General features: G+C 40.9%; 1 protein-coding gene across 1 annotated transcript in view; it reads right to left on the bottom strand.

Annotated features, from left to right (window-relative positions):
• Positions 1–16,170, bottom strand: part of Sell (selectin L) — a 19,079-nt gene extending 2,909 nt beyond the window's left edge. Inside the window, exons 1-7 of the mRNA XM_013352496.1 lie at positions 16,165–16,170; positions 14,261–14,342; positions 11,866–12,252; positions 8,355–8,540; positions 6,650–6,835; positions 5,038–5,166; positions 1,416–1,434 (exon numbers count right to left, since the gene is read on the bottom strand). Coding sequence (XP_013207950.1) covers positions 1,416–1,434; positions 5,038–5,166; positions 6,650–6,835; positions 8,355–8,540; positions 11,866–12,252; positions 14,261–14,342; positions 16,165–16,170 — 995 coding nt within the window. The remainder of the gene's footprint in view (positions 1–1,415; positions 1,435–5,037; positions 5,167–6,649; positions 6,836–8,354; positions 8,541–11,865; positions 12,253–14,260; positions 14,343–16,164) is intronic.
• Positions 16,171–16,876: the final 706 nt, after the last annotated feature.

Below are 16,876 nucleotides of genomic sequence, written 5' to 3'. Positions count from 1 at the left end.
GAACCAAAAAGCTACGGAGAAACCCTGTCTCGAAAAATCAAAAAAAAATGTTCAATAAATAACTATTAATTGAGTAATTGTAAAAAACTAATAAACTGTTAATAAACAATCAGTAACTAATTTTATGCTATTTTTGGTCAGCATCTTCAGCTGGCCTCCCAATCCTTGAAATGAACCGCACTACTTTTGTGCTGTAGCTATCAAAGCAGGTGTTTCTGTGGCCAGAACGCCACTCTGGGTAGATAGAATGTACCAGCAGACTTTCACTCAGTGGGTGGGAACACAAGAAATCTTTACATCCTGTGGGTTTCCTGCTACAGAGATAGGAGGCCAGTCCCCACAGAGACCCTTTTCTTACTAGGACTCCATCCACATAATTACAGAGTAAGAAGACTCCACTGACCCCATGTCCCCACCGCTATCACTCTCCCCTTCTTCATGGCAAATTCTAAAGAAAACAGAACACGTTCTGCCTCCAGCTAATTGATTGTCCTCATCCCTTCCACAGCTGACTTCTGTCTTGTTCTATGAAGTGAAAATGGCCTTCCCACCGATGTCCTTAAAGCAACCAATGGAAATCAGACGGTTCTTCTGTCTGAATGTAAGACTTTCCACTTTTGTCTTTCCTTAGTATCTGTGATCCCTGGTTATTCTTCATCTTCCCTCGTCTGTGTCTGTGTCTCTGGCCACCTCTTTTTATCTTCCTTTTCTTCTTCCTAACAGGTAGGCCAGGCACTTCCATGTGTCTGTGTCTCTGGCCACCTCTTTTTATCTTCCTTTTCTTCCTTCCTAACAGGTAGGCCAGGCACTTCCATGTGTCTGTGTTTTTCCTCAGCGATCTACACTCTATTTCTATCAGTCTAATGAAAGAACTAGAACAATGAGAACAAACTGGGCAAATGCTTTTTAGGGAGGAGGGGAAATTTCACACTCCACAGCTTTCCCTCGCTTCTGAAGGCAGGTGCTTATTAGAACAGTAGCCAATCACCCTTTTGTGTTAAGTATAAAGGCCTGTGGCTGGGCAGTCCCTTTTTACAGATATGCTAGTTATTGGAAATGCTCATTGAATTGGATGCTTCTTGCTTATTTAGATGTTGGTCCTGTATACTAAAGAAGAAACATAACAGCGTGCTTCTAACCCTCAAGGAAAATTCAGAGACAACCAGGAAACAGTCCCATCATAGGAAATCTCCTTTCTTAATAGACATATTTGTACATCCATTTATTTAATTCCACTAGCATCAAAGACATAAAGTTTTTAATAGAAGCCAGTGCTTGACCACCTTACCTGGAAATGCCATTAGTATGAGACCCCTGTGTAAATAACTACCATGGGCTTGTTCTGTCTATAACAAAAAGCACCCTGTGGAAAACAGAGACAAATATATGTGGACATTCTTCATCAAAATACTTACCTTTTCTGAGATTTCTTGCCTAAAAATAGAAAAGAGAATAGAAAAATGGTATCATTAAAAAGTAGACCATTTCAGTTTTGAAAGTAAAGGCTGTGCCTATCCCTATGACTGTCTTTTGAAGTACTATATGAATTTGCTAAGGGGGTACCCACGTGTGACTAAGTGGCTCTGGGTACCAGTGAGCATTTGGTGCTGCAGTATGATACAGGTGCTTTTTGGGACTCCATTCCACCTGCTGTGCTGCTCATGAAACCAGAGCCTGGGCTGAATTCCCTCCTGATCAGGCCCAGGGTCCCACTCGTAAGTTTCTATTGCATTTCATTCTGCCTCCATCCCCTCCCTAAAGGACTTAGGTCCCAACCCTGTAAACAAATGGGTCGAGGTCGCTCAGCTTCTCTTAAGTGTATCCTGAGAATTTTACTCTGGCCTGGTTAGTCAGTAGAAATCAGTGGGAACCGTGCAGCCTAACATGAGTAACTAATGTGTTTTCACCTACTTATGCAGTCATATGTACAATTCATACCTCATCAATTCATCTGCTTTCTCTTTTGATGGGCTTCCTGGGAGCTAGATCTGAAAATCACTTCTGTCAAGTGGACAGCACTCCATGACACACGTTTGTGTGCTAACGTAAGCCTCGGTTCCAACTTAGTTTTGCTTACTCGGTTGGGTTTTTCTTCTCCTTACTGTTTAGTTAATTTTGGTTGACTGTATCAAATGTTTTGTGAATCGAATCACATTCTTTTTAGTGGAGAAGAAAGTAAAGATTGATTACTTAATGGTCTGATGATCTGATGTCTGTCAGAAAGACAAGGAAAAAAATTAGAAAGAAAGCTCTCTGAGGAAAAAGGCTCTTTGAGAAGGGAATGGATTTTGTGTATTTCTGCGAACGTAAGCTAGTATTCTAGAACTGCCCCACACAGATTTTAGCTTTCTTATTGGGCTAATTAAAGAAGAGGTATTTACAATGTTTAGGCTAAGGCCTGACATATACTATACACTGCTCCAATTGCTTTTAAAAATATGTTTAAAGTTCTAGAAGATGGTATTGCAAAACGTTTCTTTGAAAACTTAGCTTTCAGATGATATGGACCAAATACATTGATTAGGGATAATCAAGTTCAAGTCCGTTTGTTCATCTTCACAGAAGTTTTTTTTTCTTTTAGCAGCAATGAAAACAATGACAACAGATAAACAAAATCTTATTCTACTGAGGGGGTGTCTTGTCCTGCTGAGGAAGTGTCTGGTTCTACTGAGGGAGTGTCTTCAAAGAAAAGAGAACTGAGGGAGACCGTGTTCAGTTTCATGTACTAGAGTAACTCTGTGTGTTGGGTCAGGTGGAAAACTCTTCCAACCGAGTAACAAACAGCTTAATGAACCCGAAGGCAAACGCTTTTCGGGGGTTCTGTTTGGGGTGGAAGGGGCACCTCTGACTCGAACTGATGCTAATGAACAGTTTTAGAGTTTGGCCTAAAAATGTCATTGCCTTGGAGAACAAGAAAGTCTAGGAGTACCGAGTGTTTCCACTGAGCCCACAGCCAGAGTGCTTGTTTATGGACCCAGGAAAAGAGAGCTAAAGACTAACTAGACCCCAAGATGATTAGGGCACGGGCAGCCCTTGCACCAGGTTCATAGGATTCCTTTGAAAGAACAGAGTTTGCACCTTTCATTGGCTCTCGCACTCTGAATTGCCATCTGTCCCCCTTCCATGTTTGATTAACCCAAATAAACCTATAACATGTGTGTAATAATGCATAATTACAGAATCATTATTTTCACTATGATTCTTATAAATGTGTCTGTTTGATCTCTGTGGGTTTTACTTGGTAGCCTAGCTACCAATTCTACCAGTGTCTCTCCAGGGGGAAGAAAGGGATACTATTCATGTTGTAAAGAGCCAACTTACAGCTAAAATTTTTGGAGGACAAAATCGTTCACTTGAAAGCTGGAGAGATCAGTAGATGTTTGACAGCTGAAGGCTATTGAAGACAACATAGTTACCCTGAATTTCCCTCTAGAGCCAGTGATCTCTGGGAGCTGGCAACTCTCTTTGGTGGCATAACTGTCACTAGCCCAAGAGCCCGTTATCTGTTTCCTGTTTGCCCCACTCTGATTCCCACAGCAGGGGCATGCCATTTTCAGGTTATCAGTTTGAGATCTTGTACAGAAATGACTGACTCCAAGGTTAAAGCTTTGAAAACAACCCACAGCTCTTCTCAAGGCACGCATAATGCAGCCGTAGCTAGCTGGCACCCATCAAGCTCATGGGACTTGGATTCCATTCCTTTGTATCTACGATCACCTAGGAAGGAATGGAACTTGGGGGGTCATTACCCTTCTTATTAATAGGACGTAACAGCCTTGGAGTTATTGAGCTAATACCCACCTTATTCAGGGAGCATGTGTAATGAATGGCTTCCTTGTTCTCCATTCAAGGCAGCCAGACAGTCAAAGTGAGGTTTGGCACCTCGGTGAAAAGACTAATCAGTGGTGAAAGAAAAATGTCATTCTTTATTTTGTACTGCTGCTGGAGTCAGTACTTAGAATAGTCTTGTGTGGTGGTAGTATCAGAACTCATGGAATTTATATCAACAGAAAAGACGTTTAAACTGTCCAGTGTGACACATTATAGTTAGTGAAATACACACTAATGGCTCCAGTGGAAGGGAAACGTAAGTGGCCATCAGTTTACATCACAGGAAGAAGCGCATAGGAGTCAGCAATTGCTTTAAGGTCATTCATAGCCCCTGACCTTAATACTGGAGATCTCAAAGCTGCAGGGGTCTATGCATTTTACAGTTTTGAATAGATCTGTTGGATGAACTTGGACAAAGGTGGCAGTCAACACCCAAAGCCTGCTGCAGACTGTGGGCCTATGGCTGGTATACTGATCTCACCTGAAGGCAAAAGAATATTCAGAAGAGAGAAAGGGAGCCAAAGGAACAATGTTGTGTTCTTGTGTAGTGTTCCATCTATTTCCTGGTGGGGTGACAAAGAATAAAGTTTTGAGGAAGCTTTTCCCTTTTTCTTCTTTCCCCAACTTCATTCATTCATTCATTCATATATATATATCCATATATATATATATGAATGTATATATAGTATACTAAGTATACTAGGTTACAGCCTCAGTGAAGAGATTCTAGAGAGAATCCACAAGAATTTCTTCCAAGGGCAATACAACTTTCACATGTTAATACCCAGACAGTTATGTGACTCTCAAGGAGATCAGATGTTTAAAAACCTTAGATAATAATAGATTCACTTCCCAATGATACTGTAGTGCTAAGATCAAAGTCATCTAGGGTCCCGAAAGACAGTGGCAAATGCATCCTCTCTTCAAACAGCTATAGGACCAAAGAGTTATTACAATGTCTCATCTGGCAAGCTCCTCATAGTAAGCCTTCATGAGAAGGTCTACCTAGTGTGAACCATTGGCTGGTTCTTTTAAATAAATATGTATGTCAAGTTCAGGGTCTCCAGGGACTTCTGTCTACAGAGCATAGAAGTTGCTTGGCACCTGCTTCAGCTAACCCTCTTGCACTTTATTTCCTGTGGGGTTTCTTTCTCTTCTTTTTCCACTTTAAAATTGTTTTACTTTGATGTTATTGAGCACACCTACCTCTTTTTAACCTCCTTGCCAGCCAAATGATAAATGCCAGCCCCGAGAATGCAGTAACTGTGACAGCCACCGGAATGAAGAGGGGGTTATAGTCGCCTTCCTTGATCTTTGAGAAACTTCTGTCTGTCTCTGAAAGAGGAGTCAGTAAAGCATATGCTATGAGACCAAAGCATTATTCCCGTAGTCCAGCTCATGATATTTGTCATTTTGCTCTCCTGATAGTCCCCCAGTGATAACATCTCCCACAGATGAGAAAAGCAGCGTGGCAAGGTCCATGATGGGTATGCGACAGGGCTCGCCTCTAGCCTAGTGCTTACAAGAACACATTTCTCAGATCTGCAATCCATGGAATTCCTGGAGATGAGGCTGAAGTTACCAACAAGAAGTAATTACCGTGATGTTCTGTCCCTGGTATCATTTAAAAATTGACTTCTGAGCATAGAGAAGGGCTACAAGCTTAACACAGAACTGCAAGGAAAAGGAAGTCAGCCATCTGAGCTGGGCAACTTGTCAATCAAAGGAAGCCATTCCAACTCCTTAATTTACAGGAGGTGTGCGAAAATGTTACAGTGTCTATATGTCCAGGATCTGCAATGATCTAAAGGGAAACACTTGTACCACTTCCCTTCATTTCCATCCAAATAAATTAAGAGGACACCTCTACATATCCCTTTGCAAATGCAAACTAGTCTTGTTTACAGCCTTTTTTGAAAAGAATATTCATCTGGGAAAAAAAAGTCTGTCTTCTGATATCTCCAGATGAAGGAATCTACTTTTATATATTGGCAACTGTTGGCTTGCGAAAGATGAGGAAATGAAAACTCGGTAGACTTAAAAGGAAATGTACTTAGTGAGCCTGGCATGCAGCCTTACTGTACCTCTGCTCTGCCCCTCCCTGCCCGCACCCTACCCCACTCTACTCTAAACACCCCGAGATCTTCCTTGACAGCTTCTTCGGGGCCTATCATTTCTGTACTCTGTACAGACGGAATCAAGGCAGACATTGAGAGCTGTCATTTCATAAGCTGATTTAATGCACCGTTATTTTAGCTTTTTTTATTTTATTGAGCTCTACATTTTTCTCTCTCCCCTCCCTGCCTCTCCCTTCCCTTCAACCCTCCCCCAAGGTGCCCATGCTCCCAATTTACTCAGGAGATCTTATCTTTTTCTACTCTGTTAGGGAGTATATACACAGAGATGAAGAAGACATGGTTCTTCTCATGCACAGATAGATTTAGAAGAATCAGCTTAGGATAATGGAGAACTGTCTATTGTGTTGGGAGTTAGGTAGTCATTGGTGACCTTTGAAAAGGCATCTCAAAGGACTAACAGAAATCAGGTTGTGGTGGAATTGAAGATATGGATAATCAACAAATAAATAGACAAAGGGTTTGAAAGTAAGAGGGCAGTTAAGGTTGAAAAAAGAAAATAATTATCATTAAAGCAAAGGCTGAGAATAGCCAAGGATTTTATAGTACATGAATGCATATAAATTTCTTTTTTAGGCCACATGTATTGAGGGAAATGGAATTTAAATGTGTATTATATTTTTCCCACCTACTAGTTGATCAGTGCCACCTTTAAGTCAGTATTTCTAAGCATAACTACTCACTTTGACATAGAGGACGAGGACTAGACCAGATGCCAGCTGTCCCGCAGACACTTATTCTCTCTCCAATTAAGTCAGTTCCTGCTGAGCAGGTGAAGGTACAGGCAGAAGTGTAGCTGAAGTTGGCCAGGGGGTGACTGCATTCCATCGTTCCCAGGTCAGGTGCTGTGAGAGGCTGGCACTGAGTCACTTCAGCAGCAACGCAACAACAAAACAGTATTTGTGACCAAAGGCATTTTCCAAGCTTTTATTAGCCTAAACTAATTATGTATCATAATGGATTTCATCATGGCATTTCTATAGACGATATGTGGATTGTAGTTTGACCACATTCAAACCACTTGCTGTAGCTTCTCTAATCCCACGCTCAATCTCATTGTTAGTCTTGAGACTTTTTGTTTCATTTGGTTTTTAGCTTTTATGCACATGAGTACCTGCTGTATGCATATGCTGCATAGGAGTATCTTCAACTGGAATTACAGCTGATACTGAGCCACCTACTGTGACCCAATCCAGGTCATCTGCTGGAGGAGCAAGTGCTCTTAAGCATTGAGCCTTCTCTCCAGCCCCCAGTCAAGACTTTTAGACTGAAGCCACCAGACTTCATCACTGGAACCATCCATGTGAACCTAGAAATTTCTAATTTGTAAGAATTGCATTTGACAGTGCTTCCAGGATTGTTTTCTTAATGTGCTATTGAGTAACAATTTGTCAGGGGTGGAGCCAACAAGACATTGATAGCCCATGGTGGTACAAAGTAGCCATTCCAGGCTGCTGCCTTAGCAAGGCATTGTGCCAACCCTGCTGGAAATGTCAGACCATACAGCCTTGGACAAATGTAAGAGCTTGCATGGTACATTATTGGTGATTGCAAAGATGTCAACCTTCTCATGGATCGTGACATCTAGTCAAGCAGTTTTGACAGACATCCCCATTCCCCTAAGTCTGCTTAACTTTATAGAATTCATCCCTTACATTGATTCAGTTCTATAATTTCAATGATGGATTTTGGTTTTCATTAGATAATTGAACTAGGAAACCAGAAATATAAATGTAGACAGCACAACCTGAACTTCATACATACAAACCCAACCAGTTTTTTTTCCATCAATGTGTGGCAAAACTTGTCAGCCAAAAAATGATGAAACCTACTCTGTTTCAAATGCAAACAGAAAGCATGGCCTTTGTTTTCACAGCAGTTGTTATTCTCCTGAGAGTCACACAGGAGAAAGACAAATAAATGACGACGTCTAAAACATGCCAAATGAAACAACCAAGAAAGACCTCTACTACCTCTGAAGGAAACGGGTTGGTGCTAAGTAAGGCACCACATAAAATGGGTGTTCTTGGAAGGAAAGAACCAAAACTCAACAGAGGTTCATCAAGGCTTTATGCGATGACAATGAGAAAAATAAAATATAGAGTATAACTTCAATAAATTGCCATAAATCACATTATAAAATGTCAGGTGGCTTTAAAGACTTTGGGGTTTTTTTGTTTGTTTGTTTTTTACTTGTTTGTTTGTTTTGGAGTTTTGCCTATCATTTTAGTAAGGAAAAACACAACTCTTGAAAAGCATCAAACTACAAAGTTGTGTTGAATTTTATAGCAGAAGAAGAGACAGACTTCTACGCAAGACTCCCCTGTGTTTTCTCAGATTATAGGTGCAAGCTTAACACAGCAAACTCTCCGACCTAAAGTCACTCACCTTGACAGACAGGCTCTAGGGATGTCCAGTTTCCATAAGATCCACAGTGGCTTTCTCTAGTCCCAAGTAGCTCTGTTCCCTCTGAACAGTTGAAAGTACACTGTGATTGGAAGCTGAAGTGTCCCCAGGAGTGAGTGCAGTCCATGGTACCCAGTTCTGGGGCCTTCAATGGCTCACACTGGACCACTTTAATAGAGAGAGTAGCAGGGTTGGAAAGAGCTATGAGATTCAGATGGATTTGAGTCTTGTCTCTGCTTGATAATCTCTGGTCTGTATTGGGGTCTAAAGAAGTATTCTAGGAAGAAATGGTCTCTGAACTATGTTTTAAAGATGATCAGATGTGTTGTCCACATGCAGAATCAGAAAGCAGATCTTATACAATGTCAACAGAACACAAAGTATATGTGGAAAGTAGAAAACCGCCAAACGTTGAGACTGACATAAGGAGAGGAACAGAGACAAGGTGTTCATCATCTTCACCCCTCCGTGAGCACTTGTTACCTATCAAGCATCATTCCTCAACTTAAAGAGCTCAGATTTTACCAAGACAAATAATAGGGATAAATTAGTGAATGGTCTTATGTGTCTGGTATGTCTGATTCTTTTTCATTGGTCAGCCTGCCTGCGCTATGAGTGACTTACCTGAAGGGAGCTAATTGAAAGTTCTGGAGCTCATCTGGGGACTACAGCATTAACAGGAGAGAAGCAACAAGGGCAAGAGGAGTAGACAAGTAGGACAGAAACTGGAGACATGCTAAGTTGTAAGACGTAGTTAACAAGGGCACTGGTTGGGAAGAAGAGTGGAGATTGGCAGAAGTAGGATGGGGAAAGGAGGTGAATGCAGCCACTGTGCATCATGTGCCGGTGTGATGGTGCCAGGAATCTAAAACAATTGAAAATTATCTTATTGATTTGTTCGTATATGGACTTTTGCCAGCACGTGTATCTGTGCACTATTTGTGTGCCTGGAGCCAAAGGAGGCTGGAAGAGGGTATTGTCTCCCCTGGAATGGAGCTATAGATGTCTGTGGGCCATCATGTGGATGCTGGGAATGGAACTCATTGCTGCTACAAGAGCAGCTAGTGTTCTTCAGCTAAACCATCTCTCAGCCCTATAAAATCAATGACCTTTCTGAAAATTGAATTAGCATTAGGTTATCATACCCAAGTGTTGGAGGAGGTGAAAGTTTCACACTAGTGTCATTTCATATGCCATTTCCATGTAATGTGGTTAAAACCGCAAAAAAGAAAAGCGGCTGGGGGCACTTAATTGTACAACACATCCAAGACAACATCCTTAGGCTAGGCGGAGGCCATAGCTGAATACAGAGTTGTCATTCCAAAGATCATATAGAGAGAATAAATCCAAAAAATTTAGGAAATTTAATGAAAGAAACAAATCCGAATAACAACAGAAAAGATAGATGCTGAGACTAAGGTTTCATGGCCTTGGATAAGTACTGAGGAAGAACCCAGGAGAAATTGTTATACTTAAAAAACATCAGAAAAGGATATGATTGGAAGCAAGAGAGAAAAGACGAGGTTTAAAAGGGAGTGAAATAGACGGGCGGACCAATAATACTGTGGAGGTACACTGTATGGGAAGAGTCACAGCTTTGGGGATAAGTGAATTAGTCAGATCTAATCCAGGTGGTTAATACCGAAATTAATTTTAGTTTCAGTCCTTTATTCCTCAAAAACTTTAATTTTCTTCTTACAACTTTCCATTGTATGTGTTAGACACATCAAATACATCTTGAAACTCAGCCAGCCTCAATTAAAAGATCCAATACTCCTTTCAGGCGTAGTTGGCTGAGTCCAAGCCTCTGACTTTGCACATGTGCACGCTCTCCTTTCCAATCTACGACCTCATCTCTGAGAGACACAGTAAGGCTCCCAATGACTCTTCCCATCCCCTCTTTCTTGGCAATCCTTGCAGAGCTGTGTTGTTTCTAGGATAATTGTCCTCGGTGTTGGTGGCGAGACACTGAGTAGCCACTCGTTACAAATAAAGGACAAGCGACTTTATTAGGAGCTCTTCCCATGAGCTTATTCCTGTTCATATCACCTTTCATCAAACTTGATCAATGGACTTACATGATTTCTATTAATTAACTGTAAATCCCATAAGTATACAATCTTTAACAATTCAGAAATACGCAGTCAAGCCAGGCGGTGGTGGCGCACGCCTTTAATCCCAGCACTCCGGAGGCAGAGACAGGTGGATCTCTGGGAGTTCGAGGCCAGCCTGGTCTACAAGAGCTAGTGCCAGGACAGGCACCAAAGCTAAAAGAGAAACCCTGTCTCAAAAAAACCAAAAAAAAAAAAAAAGAAAAAGAAAAAGAAAAAAAGAAATACGCAGTCAAATTTAGTGCATAGGATTTGTTACTAGATAACAACGACATCATCTATGTATCATATGTGAGTTCTTCCTTTACTGTTCTTCACCATGTCTGTCTATAGAAGAGCAGGAGGGCCTTCCAGATCCCTCATTCTCCTAATGACAAATATAATTGTTTCTGTCAGACTTCAGAGCTTTACTTAATCCAACAAGCTCATTAGATTACTACGTCCTTGACTGGCAAGATCTACAACACCTGGTTTCTTACTGCAATCTGCTCAGCTTTGGCAAATCTTAACACCCTGTCCCTTGTGGTACTTCAAAAACATGTGTGAAGTAAATTGAAACTGCATGTTGACTTATGAAATCTTTACAGGAAGATAACATTGTGAAAACCCAACTTTCTGTTCAGAACTTCCCATTTCTTAGAATGGCCAATATTGTTTTGTTCCTGCAGTATCATTTTGTCCCATCCAGTTGCTATCCTAGGCTACTATGGTTCTGGTGACTTTTGACAGGAAAAAACAGACAAACGGAAAGGAGGAGGCTTACCATACTGACACTGGGGCCCGTAAAACCCCTCGTCACAGTTGCAGGTGTGATTGTTGATGGTTTCCACGCATTCTCCATGGCCACTGCAAGACCCAGACTGGCAAGAGGCTATAAACAGATTAGACAAAGATATTTTAGTGGGATTGCATCCATAGTTCCTTCTTTACACAAGAAAGATTTGCTTCAGTATTCAACAATGTTTTTTGCATAATAGTACATGCTAAAATTTTTATTTATGGGCTAGTCTAGCCATTTGGCATAGATATTTATTTGGTTGTAGAATGAATTAACTCATAGTAACACTTTATATGGTTTTGGAGGTGTTAGCGGAAGATCTTGAAAAAACACCCAGCTCTCAGCACCGTCTTCCTGCCTGTCACCAGGACACAGGCTGTCTAACCCTATTTCTCACATAACATACTGGCAACCTGGATAGAACTTGATATAGTTGTTGAGCATAGGGAGCATCTTTACATACAGAATGCCCAGAAGTGCTATGCTTAAGATTTATTTGGGATTTTTTTTCATGGTGAACTAGCAGTTTCTGGGTAATAAGTCTGACCATTCTAACTTTGATCCTCCCATATCAGAGACGGAGAGGAGTCTGGTCACTGCTCACCTGTGTAGCAGAGAGCTGCCTTTCGCTTGTGGCAGGCATCGTCATTCCATTTCCCAGAGTCTTTTTCCCTCTTGATATAGATCTCTACACAGTCCTCTTTGGACTTCTTATTGTTGGGCTCTCCAGCTCCCCAGTTCTCTGCTTCTTTAGTGAGAGGCTTGTTGGTTCCCACCCATGTCCATGTGCTCCCAATTTTCCGGATTCCTATCCAGTAGTAAGTAGGGTTTTTGGGCAATGTCTTCTCCAAATACTCAATTTCTCTCTTATTTTGTATGGCCACTAAATCTGTGTAGTTTTCCTTGCAGAACTTTCTAGCATTTTCCCAGTTCATGGATTTTTCAGAATAGTGATATGTCCAACAGTGAGTTCCATGGTGCGCCAGGAAGTCTGAAAAACACCAGACAATGTGATGACTCATAGGCTGTTCTAGGACCAGACACAGATGCAGGCTGCCCATCACACAGAGATGCAGAAACAAGACTCCAAAAGAGCAGGTGCACATCTCAGGGTCACAATATTAGCCACTGGCAGACTTGGAGCATACTCAAGGACTACTATACATAAATATATCTTTGTAGTTTTACTTTAATGAAAGTTCTTTCTCAAAATTCCTTCAAGTGTTATTTATCCAGCAGACTTTAGAACTGGTGTCACTAACAGCTTTAAAATCCACTCTATACTTTCTAAATCCTTGGATAATCTCCTAAAGGCCAATATTTATTACTGTTAACACATTACACATATGAAATTTCTCTGTTAGGTAAAGTAAAATAGGATCAGGAAGAACAATGACATAATTTTAAATACTTTCTTGTCACATTAAAAGGTAGTGCTTTATTGTAGAATAGGCTGCTATTGGGAAGTACACTGTCAAATTGTTGTGCATCTAAACTCATTGTAAAGAAAGAACAATATACATAAAAATAATGCAAGGACACAAAGTTGATTACATTGTGTTCTACACTCAAAGATACTCAAAGGATGGTGTTCAATAAACATGGGGGGGTTCAAACATGAGGGCTTTAAAGAAATCAAATACAAAACATCATTGTACACGATGATCATGAGGATATTGACCTTCTAAGTATGTTCTGATCTCTGTGAAATAAGATTTTACAGTAAGATAAAAGATTTAACAGCCATCTGCTCATTGATTTTTTTTTCATAAGGTGAGTACTACAGGGAAATACCAAAACTTCCTTCTAAATGTTTATGCTCATGTTTATACCCTTAGTCCTGAGCTGCTCTCAACCTGGGTCAGAGAAATTTCTTTTTGAAGTAGATAGCAGTCAATAGAGGGATGCATAACTGTTAAGTTATGGAGATAAGAAACTCAGTGCTCAGCCCTAAATGGGACATCTATATTAACCCCACAACCATCAAGGCTCATTGCAGAAGAGCCAGAGAATGGGCATGGATACTGTGAAATGCTGTCTCCTAGACATGATGTGGTTAATGCACCCTTGAACTCATGGCAGCTGTGATTGTTTGCACAAGGTCAGCATAGATGGGATAGAGGGTCTCCAGGTCCCACCCTTACTGAGGAGCCATTGGCAATTCATAGTTGCTGGGGGGAGGGAACATCATTCTTGCTGAGGAAGTGGACTCTGCTAGGTTTCCCATGCTCCAGTGGATGGATCACATCCATGAATATATGGGTAGCACTAACTGGACTTAACAGGTTATCAAAAGAAAAAAGAAAAAAAAATAAAGACAGGAAATTGGGAGGGGCGTCTTGGGAGGGACATGGTGGGGGGAGTTGAAGGGGAAAGGGCATATAGATATGATCATATTTTATTGTACATGCACAAAACTCTCAAAAGTAAAGAAAAAATAACAAAAGGAAGACAGTATGTGTTCACTTGTTCTGAGCTGAAAATCCAAGTTAGGGAAGACAGAGGCATGAGTTTCTTAGGCAATGGTTTAAAAAGTTCAAACTTGTCGATAAAGAGTCTCTAAGGCTTAAACATAAAACATGCAACATCAGTAGAAAGACAAAAAGCCCCCAAACAGAAACTGAAACCAAGCCCCCAAGCAACCCATGCTATGACCATAGAAGCTCACTTGGTGCACAGCAAGCTACTAATAGAAAACAGAGTGTAAAGCAAGTGTTCCAGCAGTAAGTGTATTATTTGAGGTTTCTCTAGCTGCATTCCTTCATAGTGGAAGGCCATTGTGTGGTTCTCAAGATTTGTGTCCTTCACTAGAGATTGTGGCATGTAAGGCTGGTATTCGGGGGATCAGAGAACTATTGAAGGTCAGAGGAAGAACAGAGTCCTTAAAAGAATCAATAGCCATCTATCTGATTATTTCCACTGGACTATATACTCTCGATGAATATGAAGCAAAGAATAATCGCAAGGTATAAAAGCTTGGCAGAATACGAATGACGTACCACAACAGAGCACTGTCCAGACACACAGCTTGAGGATGCTCCATGAGCCCCACCGAGTACTCTGGCATCTCCATGGAAACACCTGTAAATGAAAGGGAACATGTTATTTAAACTCTGAACTACAAACTTAGATTCCCTTAAGGCAGTGCCCCACAATTTTCTTAAAATAAAACAAAGCTCAGCAACCTAGTGCCTTATCCAAGGTAAAATATTAGGGGAGCGTAGCTGAAGACATTGGCAACAAGTTCACTCCCAAATGCTGCGCTGTTTTATTTCATTTTGTCTCCATGTTTCAGTCCCAAACTGTTGATCATATTGATGGGATGTTTTTCTGTATTTTAGTAACCTTTCTATGTGCTTTTGGGCTGTGCTTTAAATTAAACTAAACACTATTTTGAGTGCATTTTTTAAATGTTAGTTGGTGTTTAATGGACTAGTGATGTTCAAATTTGCTGTTTTAGCACACTAGGTCATGATGTATTCATAAATGAGTGATATAGTTAGACACCAGAAAAGGAAAGCAATTCTTTGCTCCAAGAAAGAAGCAATACATTCCGAATAGACCAAACAATGAATCCATAAAATTTTCTGCACATCTTAAGGCTGTAGCTTTGCTTGTATTACTTCTCAGGTAGCCACTCTGTGTCACTGCAAAGTCATAATCTCAATGGTACCTCTTCCAGCATCTCCTCAGCTCAAACGCCAAGGGAAGGAATCAACAAGAAACAGTCTAGAATCACTTCTTTGAGAAAACAAGATTTTTTGTTTGCTTGCTTGTTTGTTTCTCTCTTTTTTAAAACCCCTTGCCACCTGCCTCTTCAAGCCCCAGGAAACATTTGAATATCTAGAGATCGTATAGGTTGGAAGGCTCACCATGGCTTGCTGGTCTCTCTGCAGTTCCTCTGCAGCCCCCAGCCTTCAGCAGCTCTGGGTTCTTGCACAAGGAGGGTGTGCTGTGCTCAGGAAGAATGTGCTAAGTATCACCAACAGGGCTTGCTCTCTTTCATTTCTCTAACCCAGTCTCAATCCTCCTCCCCTTTTCTTCCCCTTTCTCATCTCTCTTTCTTTCTCCCCGCCCCTTTCCTAAACTGATCTCAGTCATCTGCCCTGAGAACACAATAGCTGACTGGGAGCTGTGACCACTGGGTTCTTCTGCACATCCTCCCAGTCTTTTCTGTTCACCTGTGCATTCTTTCCTTCCTTCTCTTGTTTCCCTCTGTGTTTCTTGTTGTTTGGTTTGTTTAGCAGAAACACCTGACTGTGAAATAGGAAGCCCTGATAGTGCCACAGATAAAAACTTACTTCAGATCCAGTTGTGATTCTGTTGAACTTTGTTAGCTCTCTCTAGAAGACTTGGCCCAACTCTGTTCCTTCCCTCCCTCTTTCCTTGCTCACCCCCTAGTGGAAGTACTTGTTAATGGCTCTTATGAAAGTTAAATCCTAAACACACTCCCCAAACTCTATCCTTTTGCCTTAGGAAGGTTTGGAGACCTAGAAATACCTTGAGTATAAAATGTGAAAGAAATGAAACCATATATGAAATTTGAATTCAGCCAATAAAGGCAATCTGAAACCAGTTACTGACATAGTGCTTGCATTGTAAAAAAGTTAGTAATAGTGACAAAGATCAATGCATACACTGTGCCAACACACACACACACACACACACACACAAAAAAAAAAAAAGATAGTAATAGCAATAACAACAGTATCATTTAACAGGTTTAAATTAAATTATCATTTAATTACCTTTTAATACCTAAAACACTATGGGGGAGGAACAGTACTAGTCTTATTGTTTTAAATTTATTTATTCTTAGGTAATTTCATAGCTCCTTGGTACTTAATTCACCTCCAATCTGACTGGCTATCATCTCTTGGAAACTCACCAACTCATTTCTCACCTTCATGTGCTTTCTTGCTTTTTATAACCTACTAAGTCTAAGTAGTACTGCAATGTAAGAATGTTAGCGGATCTTCCTGGCTTGAACATGTGCAGATAGCCATGTCTACAGTGAGTTCATGGGTGTAACAGCCCCATCAATAGATTAGGGTTGAAACAATGACTGAGAAACACGAGAGTATATGTTGTGGGATCCCGTATGATGTGAATATATGCAAGAGAAGGACCAGGAGACCCAGTGATATCATTTAGCTCAGGGCCCAAAGCTTGAAAATCAGAATTACCATCATTCTAGAGCAGGGTAAAATGAATGTCATAATTCAGGGTGATTTTGTTCTGATTCAATTTGGACATGTAATGAGTTGGATAAGGTCTGCCCTTATCAGGACTGTGCACTAATCCTACAGTTATAGGAAGAATGTATGCATTAATCAGGGGGAAATCACTGTGAATCTAGTCCTGGGGGAATAATTAAATCTTCAGTGTAAATTTTTTAAAATTTATTTATTTATTAAAGATTTCTGTCTCTTCCCCGCCGCTTCCTCTCATTTCCCCGGCCCTCCCCCAATCAAGTCCCCCTCCCTCGTCAGCCCAAAGAGCAATCAGGGTTCCTTGCCCTGTGGGAAGTCCAAGGACCACCCACCTCCATCCAGGTCTAGTAAGGTGAGCATCCAAACTGCCTAGGCTCCCATAAAGCCAGTACGTGCAGTAGG

This window comes from Microtus ochrogaster (genome assembly GCF_000317375.1).
Source record: "Microtus ochrogaster isolate Prairie Vole_2 chromosome 6 unlocalized genomic scaffold, MicOch1.0 chr6_random_2, whole genome shotgun sequence".
Classification (NCBI taxonomy): Eukaryota; Metazoa; Chordata; class Mammalia; order Rodentia; family Cricetidae; genus Microtus; species Microtus ochrogaster.
Note: the sequence above shows the minus strand (reverse complement) of the source record. Positions and strands in the feature narration are given on the sequence as shown.